This window comes from Rissa tridactyla, chromosome Z, assembly GCF_028500815.1.
Source record: "Rissa tridactyla isolate bRisTri1 chromosome Z, bRisTri1.patW.cur.20221130, whole genome shotgun sequence".
NCBI lineage: Eukaryota > Metazoa > Chordata > Aves > Charadriiformes > Laridae > Rissa > Rissa tridactyla.
This window is the reverse complement of record NC_071497.1, coordinates 87,624,275-87,641,731: the sequence shown is the minus strand read 5'-3', so window position 1 is coordinate 87,641,731 and position 17,457 is coordinate 87,624,275. Positions and strand designations below refer to the sequence as shown.

The 17,457-nt window shown below is 41.0% G+C and overlaps 1 protein-coding gene across 21 annotated transcripts in view; it reads right to left on the bottom strand.

Moving 5' to 3' along the window:
- Nucleotides 1-17,457, bottom strand: part of LOC128902668 (zinc finger protein 532) — a 48,306-nt gene that overhangs the window by 28,603 nt on the left and 2,246 nt on the right. For 13 of the 21 annotated variants that reach the window (XR_008463855.1, XR_008463856.1, XM_054186051.1 and 10 more), the window contains one exon: nucleotides 1,807-4,166. Coding sequence is in view for 19 of the 21 variants with exons in the window: in XM_054186051.1 (XP_054042026.1) it covers nucleotides 1,807-4,166 (2,360 nt within the window). In the remaining 2 variants the exon portion in view is untranslated. Of the gene's footprint in view, nucleotides 1-1,806; nucleotides 4,167-6,577; nucleotides 6,839-15,114; nucleotides 15,199-16,920; nucleotides 17,031-17,457 lie in introns of those variants that run through there. The other 8 variants (XM_054186058.1, XM_054186060.1, XM_054186054.1 and 5 more) reach the window with 4 other exon arrangements.

The window sequence follows — 17,457 nt, the reverse complement described above, 5'->3', positions numbered from 1 at the left end:
ACCAGACAGAGGTAGCAGCAAAGGGCAAAAGGTGTTTCTACAAGTCTGCTTAGTTTCCCTGTCCATGCAAAAAAAGACCCCCCCAGAAAGCCAGTACCTCACTTGTTATCCTTGCTATTTTTTTTCATTTTACCCTTACCTCACCCTCCCAACCTATTCTCAGTATATCTGTCTGTCTCTCAAGCGCTTGCTTTGTCTTAGCGCCTTCTTAATTGCTGGATTTTAAGTACCAAGAACAACAGGGATTTCACAAGGACTACTGGATCTTATCGTGCTAAATGATACCTAATGCACCTATTACGGAAAAAACCAAGACAAATCTAACACCGATAAGCACCAGCAAAGCAGTTAGCTAAAAACCAGTTACTGAGTATTAAGTAATTCAAGAGCTGGTGCAGAATATACTCATGGTCAGCCACTAGATACCGTTCAAAACTGCAGCAAGATCCAGGGACAGAATACATTATGATAACTTCTTTCTGGCAAAAAGCTTAAACAAACTCTCTTTAGGCAGGCACATCTGTAGTATCTTACAAACAGAAATTCACAGACATGGCATTCACTGGGAATCCAGGCAATTTCCGCCTAAATCCGCTAGCCCACTAGTAAAGTGGAGCTGAGGCAGAGCCACATAATCCAGATTATTTCCCCACGCAAAGCTCTTTACATGACTGCTGTAGTGTGGGCGCAGGGAGCTGCCGCACAGCCACAGAACAGGGCTTAAGCTTAGTAAATAGACCCTGACAGGAACCCGCCTGCGCTTCTAGGACTAGTGAATTTCTCCCTAACTGCAGGACTTAAAAACCTTTATCCTGAATACTGCTGTGCGATTCCCAGAATATTCCTGGGGCTTTCCTGTCTTGATAAATCTGAGCACGTTTGCACGTTTTCAGCTTCTCACGTAGCAAGGAGCTGCAACACCAAACTCAACTGAATGCTTTGAAACACATCAGAATCCCTTTTAATTGGCACGCCCCAACAGAAATCCAACTCTTCTAATTAACAATCTCAACTCTTAGAGGATTATAAAATACGTCGCACACTGATTATTATTAGCTTTTATTGAATTACGTGTTTCTTTCAGATTAGGCCACATACATTAGTAAAGAATTTTAAAATGCTTTGTAAATTTAACCCATTAGCAATCGTTAAGAGGAAAGGAAAACCAACACAAATAAACAAACGGTCACACAGGAAGAAATGCATGCCAGTGAACACCACTTTCACTTCTGTTTACAAAAGACTTGAAGAAAACAGCATGCATATCCTTTCCAAAGAATCAGTGTGCCATTTATTCATTGCCTAGAGCCCCCCTAGGTAAGAGGAATGCCTACCTCACTTCTGGTGCTACGTGAAATAGTAGAAACTGAAGACAAATCAAGAATGAATCACTTAAAACTATCATTCAGATTCAACAGATGGGCTGCTAATGAGGGTGCCAATTAAGTGGGTTCCACAGGTTACTTCAATTCCAAAGCACAGAAAGAATCATTAAAAATTCTTGGTGAAGACTACTATTAATTTCAGTATTACAATGTTCAGCTGTAAGAAAGCTAATGCTAAATTTTAGCAAAAATAGGCAGTGTAAATTTCAGACTTCAGGGCCTTAAAAAATCCTAAGAAAACTTGTATTTAAAATATGTTGACGTTCGCTACGTAAGCGCTTGCAAGATTTTTTGTGGTTTTCGCTTATACTTTTTAATCGCGGAGGTTCGGATAATTAATAGCTAAACGAAAGCAGAACCATATCCAAAGTCTCCTAGGCTTATAGATCAAACATTGGAATTGAAACATAGGATACTCTACTTGTCCACTTGTGTCTGCAGCCTGCTGGAAATGAGTTGCGAGAGATGTCTCATCTTGGAAAACTTCATTACACTCCAAACACTTTAGACTATGCCTACAGAGTTTGGAGGGATCTTCGTCCAGTGGCATAGCTGGGATGACAGGCGTACTCGCTGGGGCCGATATGACTGTCCCAGTTATGCCAGACTGTATCTTCGTTACTGCATGCGTGCCAGCTCCCACGGGGCTCTGAAGCATAGACGTCGCGGTATTGCTGGAAGGAGATGCTATCATTTGATCTGCTGGGACTGGTTTTAGAATTAGGTGTGAACACTGCATTACAACTCCTTTCTCCTTGTGCCCACGAGCGTGAGAAAGAAGACTGCACTTATTGTAGAAAACTAAATTCTTTGTGCAATGATTACACGTCACTTCAATTCGCACGCTCCTCCTGTCGTAATGCTGGGTCAGGCTCTTCTCAAGAGCAAAGGAGTCGCCACACTCCAAACACTTGTACCCTCGTGTTGGTAACGTTATTCCGGCATTGGCAGGGGGACTAAGGTTTGGGATGTAAACTGGCACGGGATTGACACTACTCAGCACCTTATTGAACGCTTCCACTACAGAACTTTGTAGAGATGACACCACCTGGACTCGAGACACTTTTTTCGAAGGCTGTGAGGCTGCTGCAGAAATTATTGCCTGCTTTATTTGTTGCTGAGGTTTCGTTAGCACTTGGCGGAGTTCAGAGGTGGTTTGAGCACCTTGAGGCAAAAGATTAAGGTTGGCAAGATGGACCGTCTTTGGCACAAGTTTAGCACTGGCGAGGCTCGACGCTGGCACCACGACCGTCTGCTGTTGTATCGCATTGGCAGCTTTTATAATGGCGCTACTGGCACTCTGCACCGAAGCAGCCGAGATTACAGTGGCTTTCACTGTAGTATTGTTAGCGAGCTTCAAATTAATAACTTGTGAACCTGCTGTTTTAACTGCTGAAACAGGGAGAAAGGCAGTAGCCACAGGTTTGATAGTGACCTGTTTTGGTGCAAGTTCTGCAGATGCAACCGCATTGGTGACAACTGTGGACTGGAGAGGAGCTCGAGGAGGAGAGGAAAGAACAGCAGCAGAAGTCGGTGAGGACAGGAGAGATGTCACGGAAGTTACCATAGAAGCCGTCTGCTCTGGCTTTTTACCAGAGTCCAAATCAACTTCTGGCAACACCCTGGTAACAGTTCTCTTGATCTCCCCAGAAGAAGTCTTGATGGTTTTTATGCGAACTTTAGGAATTGCTGGTGTTGACCCCGCAGGAGAAGACGGAGACCCTTTGCTGCTGTTTTCACTCGATACACTTCTGGGACTATCAGGTGGTTTGACAGATGGCTTTTTAGCACCATCAATGAGACTCTGAGATTCAGGTGATTTTTCAATAGCCCGGGGACTTTCACTCATGTCTTTTGGTAATGGAGAAGATTCTCCCGAATGAGACTGTAAATCTTTACTGCTATCTGTAGCTGCCTTTTTAGCACTCAGTGCTGCAATTGCAGCGATGCACGAAGAAAGCTTTGCTGATGACTTTGCTTTGGACTGTGAAATGCTGGCAAGATTTGTTTCACTTTTTTCTGTGCTCAGTTTTCCATCAAGTACCCTGTTTTCAAGAAGCTTCTCAGAATTGTCTTTTAGCAATTTGTCCTCCGATTTTCGAGCTTTAAAAGGCTCATAGACACTTAAGTTCATGGAATTTGTCTCTGTCTCTCGTTTAGCAACTTTATTTTTATCTATACTACTTGAAACGGGGATTCCAGATTTAATCAAGTTCTCCCCTCCAAGTGCCTTTAGTTTGTCATATTCCTGCTGAGATACAGATCCTGCCAAGACATTTGCCCTGAAATTTGCACGCATCTCCTCTTTATCCGGAGGGTCATCCACCTCAATTTTTTCATCATCATCAAATTCTTCAGCACTTGATATTGGGCTAAACTGGTTGAAAGCTGAATCCTTCAGTGTAGTCTCAGATGCTGACCCATCATCTTTAAGCACCTTCCCTTCATTTTTACCGTAACTATCGAGAGCTGATGACGTTAGAAAGCCATTATGCAAGCCATTGCCTGTGGAATGGTGACCGTCCTTGTCCACTCCTTCGGAAGAATCAATAGTACGCACATTTTTCACAATGACACTCACACCGACATCAGATGACGATGGGGCGTGAGAATCTTCATCTGGGTGAGCATTTGGTTTGATGTGGCTTTCATGGTCATCATGTCCAGATTCAATAGCTGCTTTTGGATCAACCATGTCTGGTATGTCAAAGGCTGCAAGAAGGTCATCGAAATCTGGGGTCTTCATATCCCCCATGGTCATGTATTTGATGGTAAGAAAATCTGTAAAATAAGCAGAAAGCCATTATCTCAGTATTTTAAGCTCTAATAGCACAATTTTACACAAAATAAGCTTATGTTCACATATGCCACGTAAAAAGGTGTTATTTCACTTCTGAAGTAGTATTTTCAGAAATTATACATTACAGAACGGCATTCCAGTGCAAGTGTACAGTCAAGTTATTAGACCAAGAGCTCTAGGAATCCATCAGCCTCACAGACTGTAACCTAGTCTTTTCATTCTAGGCACAAATTTCTCTTCAGTGACTTTCTTCCTGCCACCGCTCCGACACCCCCTCCTACCCTCTCCCACGCTCACCGTGACTAGAGCAGGATGCCTAGACTTGCATGAAAATAACATGAGGCACTTGCAATTCCTCCTAAGTCTAGATTTCCCTTGACATTTGCATTACCAAGCTGATGAGCCTTCTTGAAGATGGCAACAAATGTGCTTCTACTAACAGTTGCGCTGTTTTCTATAAATTAAATTGCTTTATAAGAATTATGGAATAAGTGTCTCCTGGTGTTCACAATGCTTTTTTTCAGCAACTCTAATGACGGATCTGCTGTATCTACGCTATTCCTGACAGGTGTCTCACTCTCACCTACTTTAAAGACCTCCCATAGCAGAGGTTCTACAACCTCCGATGTAATTTATTCCAGTCATTCACAGCTCCGTTACATGCTTCCTACTGCATAATCTGAATCTTTCTTGATGCAATCTGAATGAACTACATATGGTTCCATTCACCCATCCTCTTTGCATCAGCACTTTACTGCAAGGCCATTATCTCTCTTCAATCTTCTCCTTTTTAGGCTAACCAACACCAGATCTTTAGGGGTTTTTTTTTCCCCTCACAGAAAACATTTTCCAGATCCTGTTCTTTTAGTTCGCCACTGGCCTCTATTGTTGGGTTTTTTCCTTCCAATTCCCAAACCAAAGAGGTAACTCAAAACTGAAACTTTACAAGTGCTGTGTAAAAAGAAAAATTAACTTTGAGTGTACTTTTAGATTTAAATCCCACTATGACATTTGCCTTTTTCCAGACGTTCCAATAATATGCAGAGATGTGTGGGAGAATCACTCGCAGAGATCTACAAAAATCAGTTACAGAAAGCACAGACAGACATTTTTTCATCCTCTTTCGTAACTGTGCACAGGTATGACTTGTATTGTTGTGACAGAGCTGTTTTTAATGTACTTTCATTGTTCGGTAATTATCAGGCTAAAGTCAGTATTCAATGTGAAAAGATAATTAACCAAATTAAGTGTTATTGTTAGCAAGTGCCCGTTTAGGAAGCATCCTGTCTGTCCTCCTGCCTTTGTATCGGCCCTAAAGGGTTGGAAAACGTTCTTATTACATAGCTCAATGTTCTGCCGCCAGTATCAATTAACAAAGGCCGTCAGAGAACCACGGTGTGACTACCTGCAACAGCGCTCTCCAAGCTCCTCACATGAGCTCAGGTAAGCAAGAAGCTACATGCCCCAGGGCAGGTCTGCTGGAAGCCACTTGCGAACGGAGATGCATCCTACAACTTCACTTCCTCCTCCCCTGAGCTCATCATCTCCAGCTCTGGAGAGAAACTACTGCTGACTGTTGAATTCAGCTCTAACAATGCTAAGAAAAACTAATCAAAATGCATACATGTTTAAATACATATTTTTATGCAGATCATTAGCAACACAGGCAGCACTAACTGTTCCTCAGAAAGATGCAGTTTATTCAAATGGTATAATCCCTTTGCTTGACAAAAATTTGTAAAACGTATATATTTATCAATGCTGGAAGTCATTATGGACTCTAAGAAAGGCAACTGAGGAAAATTTTTCAAGGATACCGGAATACACGCAGACATTTCCCATAATACCTTCATATAAACATATAACGGTTCTGAAAATTGTTTACATGGTCCACTTAACGGCTTTGTTGCTTTGTCTAACTTATTAACTCTTTTTCATTGCACCAAGTCCTTCTGCAGAGCTGAACTCAGCATGTGATTCGCTATGAGTATTCCATTGCAACTCACGAATTTACTCTCTTAATTAACTCATAATTCCTTTGCTTAATCGACAACATATAGTAGCCTGTCATGGTAAATGCTCATCATCAAGACTTCACTACTTTTGTAAAGCATATGGTTATAATTTATACTTATCAGACACAAGATTGTTTCATAATGCTGGTAATTCTAGTTTTATTGTGTATGTGGTTTTAATTATAAAATTTTAAAATCTGTTTGTTCAAAAGCAAGTTTCTAGCCCTCGTGCATTTAAAACTAGTAACTGGGATAAAATGAACATAAAGATTTAAGAAAAGAGACTAGAAAAGTAACCAGTAGAGCTCAACTCATGCAGTATAACCAGCAGCTAACTCGTTGCGTTCAGCACATGTGGCAGCAGATGCCTCTCCTACCCCAAAGCAAGATGATGATCACACTCAGCCCAGGGCTGCAGACCTGGACTTCAGTCTGCCCTCTGCCTGGAGGACTGCAGGATCCTGTGAAAGGGCCGCAATTACAAAGGCAGTTATCTAATAAATACAAAAATGCATACACGTGTAATAACAAAATTACAAAGACAGTTATTATAAGAATTAAACGGAAAAGATTCCAGAGGCCAAAGCATACAAAATCCACGTAAAACCACACAAATAAAGCCTCAATTGACACAGTTTTTCTTCATTTGAGATACTAATTATTTGCACTCTGATTGTACCTCTGTTGGTAGGTGTCTTTTTACAGTTATTATATACACTGAAAAAGAACTAGAAAGTCCTCCTAGTCTGAAACGTCCTCTAATTACATATACTGGAGATTAATTAACATTTAGCAACAGCAGTGAATTAAGTAAAGGCCCACTTACGCAGCATTTCATCTTTAAGAGCAAAACTGTGTAGCAGAGGAGATACATTTGTCTTTTACCGAGAAACCTGGTGAGGCTAATTCGGAACGGGAAAATATCTCAAAAGAACTCAGAGGTCTGCAGAGCTAAGACCATAAATTAATTGACAGAGAGCACAGTGCATAAAGTTGCAACCATCTTTCAAGTGTGTGCAGCAGGAACAACTCCCGTGCTCTACCAGAGCATGACAACGCAATGGTTCCTTCTATATGGGGGACCCAGAGTTGCTGCTGCCCTTATGAAGAATCTCTCCCATTCTTCAAACTTCTAAAGCAATCTAAGTCAAACAAAAAGGGACAAAAGACATTGCCAGGCTTGATAAACAAGTAAGCAAAGTTGTAGCCTGGCCATTTTATTCATCTCTTCCTCCCTGTTTCAAGGTTCAGTATACAAACTGTGCTTCCACCACAACTGCCAGGACTCTGAAGCCACGTTCCTCCTTTTTCCCCCGAAAACCTTTCAGTAACTTCTTCCCTTAAGGAAAAAACTCCGCCTTTTATCCAAGATCCAAATCAACCGACACCTTGGCTGCCAGACAAGCTGTTAGTCTATTCCTTCTCTGGGCCAACATGGTGCCTGTAAATACTTCAGAACAGGAAATGAGGCAAGTTCCCGGTTCCCTAGGAAATCGTGATTTTCCAGGAAATGGAATTTCTTTGAGAACTGCTTCTAAGTGCTGAGAGCAAAGCTCAGTGCCTCCAAAGAGACACAGCAAGGTGTAAAAATCTAGCATCAGAGGGATGCCATTAAGATGATCTTCAGAATCAAACTGAGGAACAGTCCACAAGGTGTGTAATCAAGGACACATTCCTCAGACTAAACAAACAAAGACATATTTAAAGAAACAACCTGCAAGTCACCCACCTCCTCACACATCTTTGTCCCAAATAGAATTTTTTCCATTTTTAGTTTCTGAACAATAGAAACAAAATTCACCCCAAAACAGGGGAATGCTGACTTACAGCATTACGAAGAACAATGGATAGAAGATACAAGAAATTAAGCACTCCTAATTCTGTGGGTACTCATATGAAGAGTCAGTTCTTAGATCTACTGACCCTGTCCAAAGTACTATGTCATTTTCAGTCTCCTTTTGTAACTTTCCTTTTCCTTCCCATGGACTAGTTCCATTTCCTGCCTCTCCACCCGGCCGTCTGCTGATGTTTATCACGAAAATGCCACGAAAAACCTATCATCATCTTTGTCGTAAGATCTGTAACCTTTAGGACACTTGAATTACTTAAGAAAAGTTATTAAAGAAAACCAGTTCCTTTAAAAATTCAACTGTTACTTCGCTTACTGATTATTCAACAATAAAAGTAAGTAAAAAGGAAAAAAATTCTGAGTATGTCTGGTAGGAATTACACAGCTAGAGAGCCACAGAGCAGTGAGGTGCAATGCTTCTGGGTTCTGCTTCTTTGATGGGGGGACAAGAGGGCTTCTGGAAAGATACTACAGAGTCTTAAAAACTTAAGGGAGCGGATTCTGAATATACTTACTCCATGATTGCCATTGATCCCTTCAGTGACAACATCCAGCCCTACGCGTATCAATATCTTACTGAAACGTAAAGTGCGGATTAAGTTCTGGAGGATAAATCAAGATTGGTTTGTTTGTGCTCATGCTTTGTTCAAAGCACGCGTGCATGACCTTCTACGTTATTCTCTCTTTGAGAATACGTTATTCTACCTTCTATGTTATTCTCTCCTGAAATGGGAGCTTCCTCTGAACAGCATGAAGAAAATGGCACAGGTTTTAGCCAAAGGAAGACACCCCTTGACTGCTCCACTATCTTACTTCTCCCAGTTAGCCTTTTCACTCCAGCTCATCTGATAACACATTCCAGTGAAGCACCCACTTGGCTCATTATGTCAAAACACGAGCCAGCCCACGAGAACTCTCTACTGACAGTGGAAGAAGCAAGCAGGCCAAGAATTCGATGCTACACCCATGAGAAATAGTTAAATTCTTGTAAATCTTTGGGGGCCTCCATATCCCAGCTGTTAAGATAGAAAGCCTACAGATGTATTCCAAGACTTGAAAAGGCTGATCTCCAGAAAAAGGGGAAAACATCTGCAAGATGTAGTGCATGTGGGAGCTTCTGCCCTACTACCAGGGATTCCAGAGACCATTCTGAAATACTGCCTTCTTACAGCAAGTATTTGTGTAGATGCGAGGAAGGCTCAAATATGCAATGACATAAATATCAACCAAAGAAGTATTAGGGCTTAGAAGTAAATAGCTGCTTCTGAAATAATAAAAAAAGCAGTTCTGTTTTACCACATGGAATTTTTGTCACTCCTCAAGCCTTGTATCTATACTCGTTGCAGGTGGAGGAACTCCAGCCCTATGAGGAAAACCAAACGAACCCACCCTTTCAAGTACTCTGCCAAGGGAGAGGGGACAAGGTAAACACACAGAAGAAAACCTTTCTTCTCACTTTCCAAATATGATTTATCTTGTAGCTTGGGCTTCAGGACAGCTGCAGACGGGGCTGTCTTTCTCCGCAAGAAAGATCAAGCTGCCTATAAATTGGTACTGAAATGAAAAGGTACTTTTTGGTCTAAAGCTGAGCAATTGTAAACACTCAAAACAGACTCGTTTTGGGGAAGCTCAACAGCCCAATGAAGACAAGAAAACGGAATCATCTGGCAGCTCCCAGACAGGTCCCATCTCCAAAGCGCTCAGAACTCTGATTTTTGTCCCTCAGGTGCAAGAACGACTCAGGCTTTCCTGGCCTAGCAATGACAAAAAATCCTCCTCCCTTTCCAATACTTTTCCAATTAATATTCTCTACACATGAAGGCTGCTAACTACTGTTTCTGAATCACAAGCATGGCCTTACATGCTCAATTTTTATTCTTCTATTTCATCATTAATCTTTAAAGAACTGACCAACTTTTTCACCTTGATACTCGCCCTCCGGCTCGTCCAAATCTCTGTTGCTCAACCATAAGTCTAGGGACTCTATGCAATTGCTTTAACTCCCTGTACTAGCGCCATCTTTTCTACTGTCTTTTCTACCATATTAAACTCCTACCCTCTGCCTTCAAATCCCATGTAACTGTCTATACTTAAAATACGTAACTCCATGCTTTTGTTCAAACAACTACTCAACTCAAGCTTCTCTCGGCAGCAAGTCTGTTTATTATTTAAGGAAATAGGAAAAAACCCCAACTTTAATTTTCACCTACCTATGGAACTTATGTTCTTGCGACTACATTCCTTTACCTCCCCTAAACTCTCCCTACAGTTTTTACCTCCGTTTGTACTATGTACAGTTGTGGACTGTTCACTCTTTAGGGCAGAGAACTTTTCTTTTGTATGTTATTCAAAGAAAATCAGTTCTCTTCAGTACTGTGAAAACAAGAGCATTGAGACACCACTTTTCAGTGCCTAGCACATGGTAATGTCTTGATTCTGGAAGAATACTTCTGGTGTAACCATATATAACAATTATTCTGTTAAAGTTAGACTGGTATAAATTCCCAGTTAGACACACTATTCCAGAACAAAATTCTGATAATCTGGTATAATTACCCCACTTCCAAAAACATGAGTAGTGATGCCTAAATAACATCATCCTCATTCTGGAATAAAATGCCTACACGGGGAGTAATACCAGCCTAATGAGCATAAAAGCATATTTTGGGGTTTTTTTAGTTTCTGTATTGTTATGCCAAGAAATTTCATCAGGTAGAGACTGAAGTGATTCAATCAGCATTACAGTAGTATGTATCCTAACATTAGGCAAACATCAGCCTAATACACAGATTATGTGCAGTTCATTAGTTATTCAACATGTATTAGTAATTATGCCTGACTAAACCTACTGATTACTTACTTTGAAAGCTAAGTATCTGAAAGACAGGCAAACGCAGTATGCTAATTCAACCACCAAACCTTCTTCAGGAAACGAGAACCACATCTCGAATCACAACTCGGTGTGGTTTGAAACACACAGCGGGCAAATACGATACGCAAGAGGCCACTTTAACCACAATCAGCAACGTCTATCACAGTCACATAAAATACAGGTTCCTTTTCGCATACCAAAGGTCCCATGACTTGTTACTGTCGCAAAACTCAGGTAGATTCCTGCTTCCAGAAATACAACTTTCATAATACACAGCATTTTGATTTCTTAGGATAAAGGTCTTATTTACAATCCATAGTATCAATAAGGTCATGCCAGTCCTTATGTAAACGTCTTTGTGAAGTATGGGGTGTTTTACAGTTAAAATTTATACCAACCAATCTGATATTGCAACATTATATACACTGTACCTATCTGCCTTTAAAAAAAAAAAAAAAAGAAAAAAGAAAAATCCAATTTCCCTCCATGCACAGGCCTCAATGAGCAAGAGAAATCTGAATTTGCACTTCTGGTTTTCTAAGAGAACATTGTACCTCCCTCTTCCCCCTCAAAAAAGCTGTGGAGGGTGTTAGCCCAGTATTTCAAGTCTTAAATTTTTTCACTTTTTTTTTTCCCACTCAATGCACTAACCTCGCTGTTGCGAGTTTCAGGAGAATTTCAGAATTCACTCTTTACTTGCCCAAAAAAGTTTTCTACGGGCATTTCTCCCAATCTCAGAATAGCTGAGGTTGAAGGCGACCTCTGGAACTCCAACCTCCCTGCGCAAAGCAGGGGCAGCTACCGCAGGACCTTCAGGACCCTGCCCAGTCAGGTGCTGAGTGCTTCCAAAGACGGAGACGCCAAAACCTCTCAAGGCAACATGCTCCAGCATTTCACCGCCCTCACAGTAAAACAGATTTAAACCATTTATTAGCATTCAGACCTGCTCCCGTTCCCTTGCCTTACTGCCCACTTACGACAATATCGAAATGCATTTTCAGAGTGCACCATCGAACGGAACAAGCCACGGAAGCTTGTGAAACCACTGCCCATAGGCTGCTGATGCAGAGCACAGTCCGGCTCACACCACGGTCAGGTGGAACATTCTGGAACTGGGACAGGGTAAGAAGCTACACAAACCTCAGCTAGTGGTGGGGATTTACCAGGCTGCCTCTGTGGCCCGTCCCCCCAGCAGACGGTACCAGTTCACATTTGACTTTGATCTACTTTCATGCGAGCTGTGCAATTAGGATGCTATAAACAAATCTGGATGCTATAAGGAGGGAAAAAATCTTGAACACCAATCTTTCTCAACTATTAATCCAAAATACTGTTCAGTATTACACACAAAAGACGATATTCTTTTAGAATAATTGCTAGACTATTTACAAAATTATAAAAAATTATTTAACTAACCCATTCCTCCACTCATTCTACTCTTACTCATCTAGTTCTAAAATACCACAGAAGCCTGTTAATCCACACACTGCCTGCAAGAGTTGTTTTAAACTAGCAAATGCTGGAAACAAGCAAGCAATAAATCCACCAAAGTCGATGCATTACCAGGTGTATTCTGTTGATTTGAATAAAAGTGCAGTTTGGTTGTAATTGTTTACAATATTTTTAATTTTTCAATTCATGAGTGTCTTCCACATAAATTTTGGAAGTTCAAAACCACATACCCCAGGAATGAAAGCAATGGCAGCAAATTACATTTGGGGTGGCAGAAGATGGAAGTCGTGGAAAATATCATGAAGATACTGAACAGCACTTGCATGACGTTCACAGTGTATTGCTGTAAGCTGGCACAGAGACAGACCTACAGTGCGCGTGTACGCACATTGTCTTCTCCTGGTAAACAAAACAATTTGGGAGTCCCCAGAGGCCACGAGGATGATACTTATCGCCATGCACAGAATACAGATGCAGTTGCAGCCAGACTAATGCTGCCTTTTTTGCTGCTAATTCATACAGACAAAACTTTTTTCCAATTGGTTTGCCCATGGATTCAAGTTTTGAGCCTTAGGAACACAAGATCTCTGCAGAGGAATCTCTTATTCAAAGTCTTTAACGTGAGGTATGGCAAAGTGCTATTTGTGCCTATCACTTAGCCGAGTTCTGCACTTATGGATCACCAAGCCATGCCAAACCAACAAGTGAGATATCCCCCTGAAGAAAAGGACTTGGCGGTGCTCGTGGACGAGAGGCTCCACATGAGCCCTCAGTGTGCACTAGCAGCCCAGAAAGCCAATCGTATCCTGGGCTGCACCAGGAGAAGCATGGCCAGCAGGTCGAGGGAGGTGATTCTCCCCCTCTACTCCACTCTCGTGAGACCCCACCTGGAGTACTGCGTCCAATTCTGGAGCCCATACTACAAGAGAGATATAGGCGTGCTGGAGCGTGCCCAGAGAAGGGCCACGAGGATGATCAGAGGGCTGGAGCACCTCTTCTATGGGGACAGACTGAGAGAGTTGGGGTTGTTCAGTCTGGAGAAAAGAAGGCTCCGAGGAGACCTTACAGTGGCCTGCCAGTATCTTAAGGGGACCTATAAGAAAGCTGGGGAGGGACTTTTTAGGATGTCGGGTAATGGTAGGACTAGAGGGAATGGATTAAAACTAGAGATAGGACGATTCAGACTGGATGTTAGGAAGAAGTTCTCCACCATGAGGGTGGTGAGACACTGGAACAGGTTGCCCAGAGAAGTGGAAGTTTTTAAGGCCAGGGTGGATGGGGCTCTGAGCAACCTGATCTAGTGGGAGATGTCCCTGCCCATGGCAGGGGGGTTGGAACTAGATGATCTTTAAGGTCCCTTCCAACCCTACCAATTCTATCATTCTATGAAAAGAAGCCTGAGTTGTTTTACAACTGTAAGCATGTTACCACCATTTTCAAAACATTGATAACTGTCTTGTCCTCTTTTCTACCAGATCCTACACCTGATTACGGATCCTTCTTATCTGATCTGTTAAAAGACGAACGCTTTCACCCTGCAATAGGTATAATTAAGTAAAGACAGCTCTGCAAATTTTTGTTTTGTTTTCTTAAACAAATTTCCACAGGGTTTTTCTGACAGCCAAAATAGAATTACTTGTAGTTTATGACTCCTTAGAAACCTCATCTTGCAGTCTAACTCCTCCATTTCTGTTCTTATTTTTTTGCAAAATGGGTATCTCAAGTTCTCTTTGGGTAGGAGAAAACAGGAATGGAAAGAGAAGGTGTGTGAAGTCTGTCCGTTTCCTCTTCTCACACCACCACTGACCTACCTCTAGCACAGTTTAAAGAGAACCACATGCAACTGGTTCAAAGCTCACTATTACCAGCCTTTGGCTGGCAAAAAGAAAAGGCATATTTTAACACACAGGCAAGGCATACCACACCGTATGGAGCTGAACAGACCATCTCTATCCACAGCTGGCCAAATGAAAACTACCTATACCTATTGAGAGGTTTTGGGCCTAGCAACTTCCTGAATTTCTCACAAAATGGAGATGAACCAATGAAAAGCAGGTAAATCCCCATACCGTTCTTTGTGCACTTGACTTAAAAATGAATTATAAAATTGGCTTAATTTTGTACTTCTGTATGTAAAATGGGCTGGGACAATAACACGTGAATAATCCAGATGTACAACAATAATGAATAGGATCTTGAGATTCCCTATTTAATGCAAATTTGAGTGACATTCTAAATGACACTTGCTTCCTGCCCATTTTCTTTAATGTACTTTTTTTTTCAGTGGATGGCAATTCTCGCTCAAAACCAGCGTGAAGCAGCTGCAGACAATCTCGGTGAGAGCACTCCCAGTCCGGCAGGGCCCGCCTGGGCAACACTTGCAACAAACAGGCCCTAAAACGTTAGGGTCACGCTTTGTTTTGTTGTTTTTTTAAACATACATTCCCAGCAATCTGTATGCATATTTATATGTTAACCACCCGTTCACACTTCTAAGAAAACCAAAGTCAGTTAATTAATTCAAAAGAGGCTTGGAATTTGATAAACCATTACCCTCATTCTCAAGATCAACTACCCGAAACAAGCCTCAGTGCAAAATGAGATCATGATTACTGATACAGAGGACCAACGCCCCAGCATTAAGCAGCACTTTCTGCTGGAAAGCTGGCCTACGTGCAAAATCAGAATCTCCTGGTGAAGAGCACTTACAAATATTATTAGACTATAAAAATAAAACTCACCAAGAACACTGCGGACTCCAGCATCTATTCAGGTTTCTCATCTTACAGCCTACAAAAATCCCTGCAAATTCAAAACCTCCTTTGCTAAAAATACAAATTCATAGTACAGATCATGTTCAAAAATCCAAACAAAGCAGACACATTGAATTCCGTGACGATTCAAGAAATTACAATTTTAAAATTGCTTACTATTCTGGTAGAGAGAAAAAATAAATCGAAGAGGTGCTCTCATGTAACACATGAATTTTAGCTGACACTTTGAAAAGAACATGCATCATCATCAGCAATAGATACTATTCCTATCATGCAACAAGAATTCATGTTTGCAAGCATAATTTTGCTATGGGTGTCTATAGTCAAATATAGAACCTCTGCATCCAAATTATGAAAAATATGAACAGAAGTCAGCACAGTAATGTTAGGCACATAAGCTGTTTACTGCCCTATCAAATCTGAGAAACAACACATTGTAGCTGTATTAAAAAGCACAAAACCGTAATTTCAGGCTAAACATCAGCATGCTATTTTCGCTTTTCTACAATTAGTATCTAAATACCTTACGTAATCTACTGCAGTCAGAAATGAAAAGGTTCCCTTGTATTGTCACTCTCTGATGCAGGCGCCCTGCCTATCATCAGCCACCATACAACTTACCCAATATCCACAACCTCTCAAGGCTTTTAAGACCCTCTACTTTATTCTGCTGAGCACAGAGGATAAAGACCCTCATTGCACACTAGAACAGAACATTTTCAGTGTTTTGCTTCCATATTTTTCTTGATTGTAGATTACCAAACCAGCTAACACAGCCGGGACTGGTCAGGTTTTTCAAAAATCATACTGGATAAGATTCTAGAGTTGCTGATTTCCTGTTATAGGAAGTAACAGTTCTAGCAAAAGAATCCCCAAGGCAAAATGTTTAGTGTTCCAATGTGTAAGCTCTAACAGCCTTTGTTCTTCCCTTTGCTATATTCATTACTGCTTTCTTCTCTCTCTCCCTCGCCCTCTCTCTGAATCCTTCAGCTTTCACTATAAGATACAAATGCCAACTCAAAGTACACATTTATTTTTTTAGATAAGGGGGAAAAAAAATAATCCTATCCATTATCTATTGCTTTGAGTTAAAAGTAGTCATCCCTCAGGAGCTGATGCACTGCCCATCTGGTTTCCTATTCTTATTTCATTACTGCACAATATTATAATTCATGCCACTAATAACCCACTGGAGCTCCATCAAACCTCTAAAATACATCTTTCCACTTGGCTGCTGCAAAATCCTCCCTAGGTTACAACAGTTTAAGAAACACCGTCCATACTATTTATTTCCTGGGTTGTTTTTTTTCCATGTAGGCTATATTAAGTACACGTTTAACACTGAAGACCTTAATTCAGAATTAAGCATTGGGTTACTCAGATATGTCCAAACAAGCAACCTTTAAATAATTAGGCAACAAATTCTGAATGTGCAATGCTGTAAAACAACACAGAACAGTTCACTGCCATGTGGTTCACAATTTATGATTGTCACTCAGAGGCCTATTCTATATCACCGCATTGTGAAAAACCGTCTATCTGGCTATAAGATATTTCAATGATAATACTGTATTTAGCTAAGATATCCGTCTTTACAAATAATAGCTTTAATCCTATTAAAACTGGAGGACGTTAATAGCATTTCTTTAGTAACACTTAAACAATTGTCTCCTTACTAGTGTGCCAAGCGTGCAATCAGGAGCCAGGTTTACTTTTCACATACATGTACCTTCATGCTATTGTTATATTCATACCCAAAACACCACATCTCACCTTGTGAACCTTGACCTTTGAAAGATTTTTTTAGCCAATGCTCAGTTACTGCCACAGATGCATTACCTCTGCAAATATGAAAGGGTTAAAGGCAGCCCCAATCAATAGGCCTACAAGGAAAAAAGAAAAAAAAAAAAAAGGGAAAACGGATATGCCTTACAGCATCTTTGCAATGCTTTTATGCACAATTCTACAACAATATTGTTTCCTTTTGGCCTTAGAGAAAGGCACGACACCCCCCCACACACACTTAACGTCTCCTGAAGAAGAAAACCACAAGACAGCACCCTGTAAATAAAACAGCATGCAAAGCAGCATTCTTCAGTCACAAGCATAACTACAATTACAAATCATTCAATCAATTTTATTTAGTTTAGTTTTAAAATAGACTGCATAACCAGTGTCCCACCCTTGCAAAGCAAAAATATTTTAATAAGGGTCATAAATCTCAGCTCTTGCCCATTCCTTAAGCATAAAAAGGCACGAAAAGCCAAAGTAATCTCAGTTACTGCAAATATGTACATTTATATACAGAAT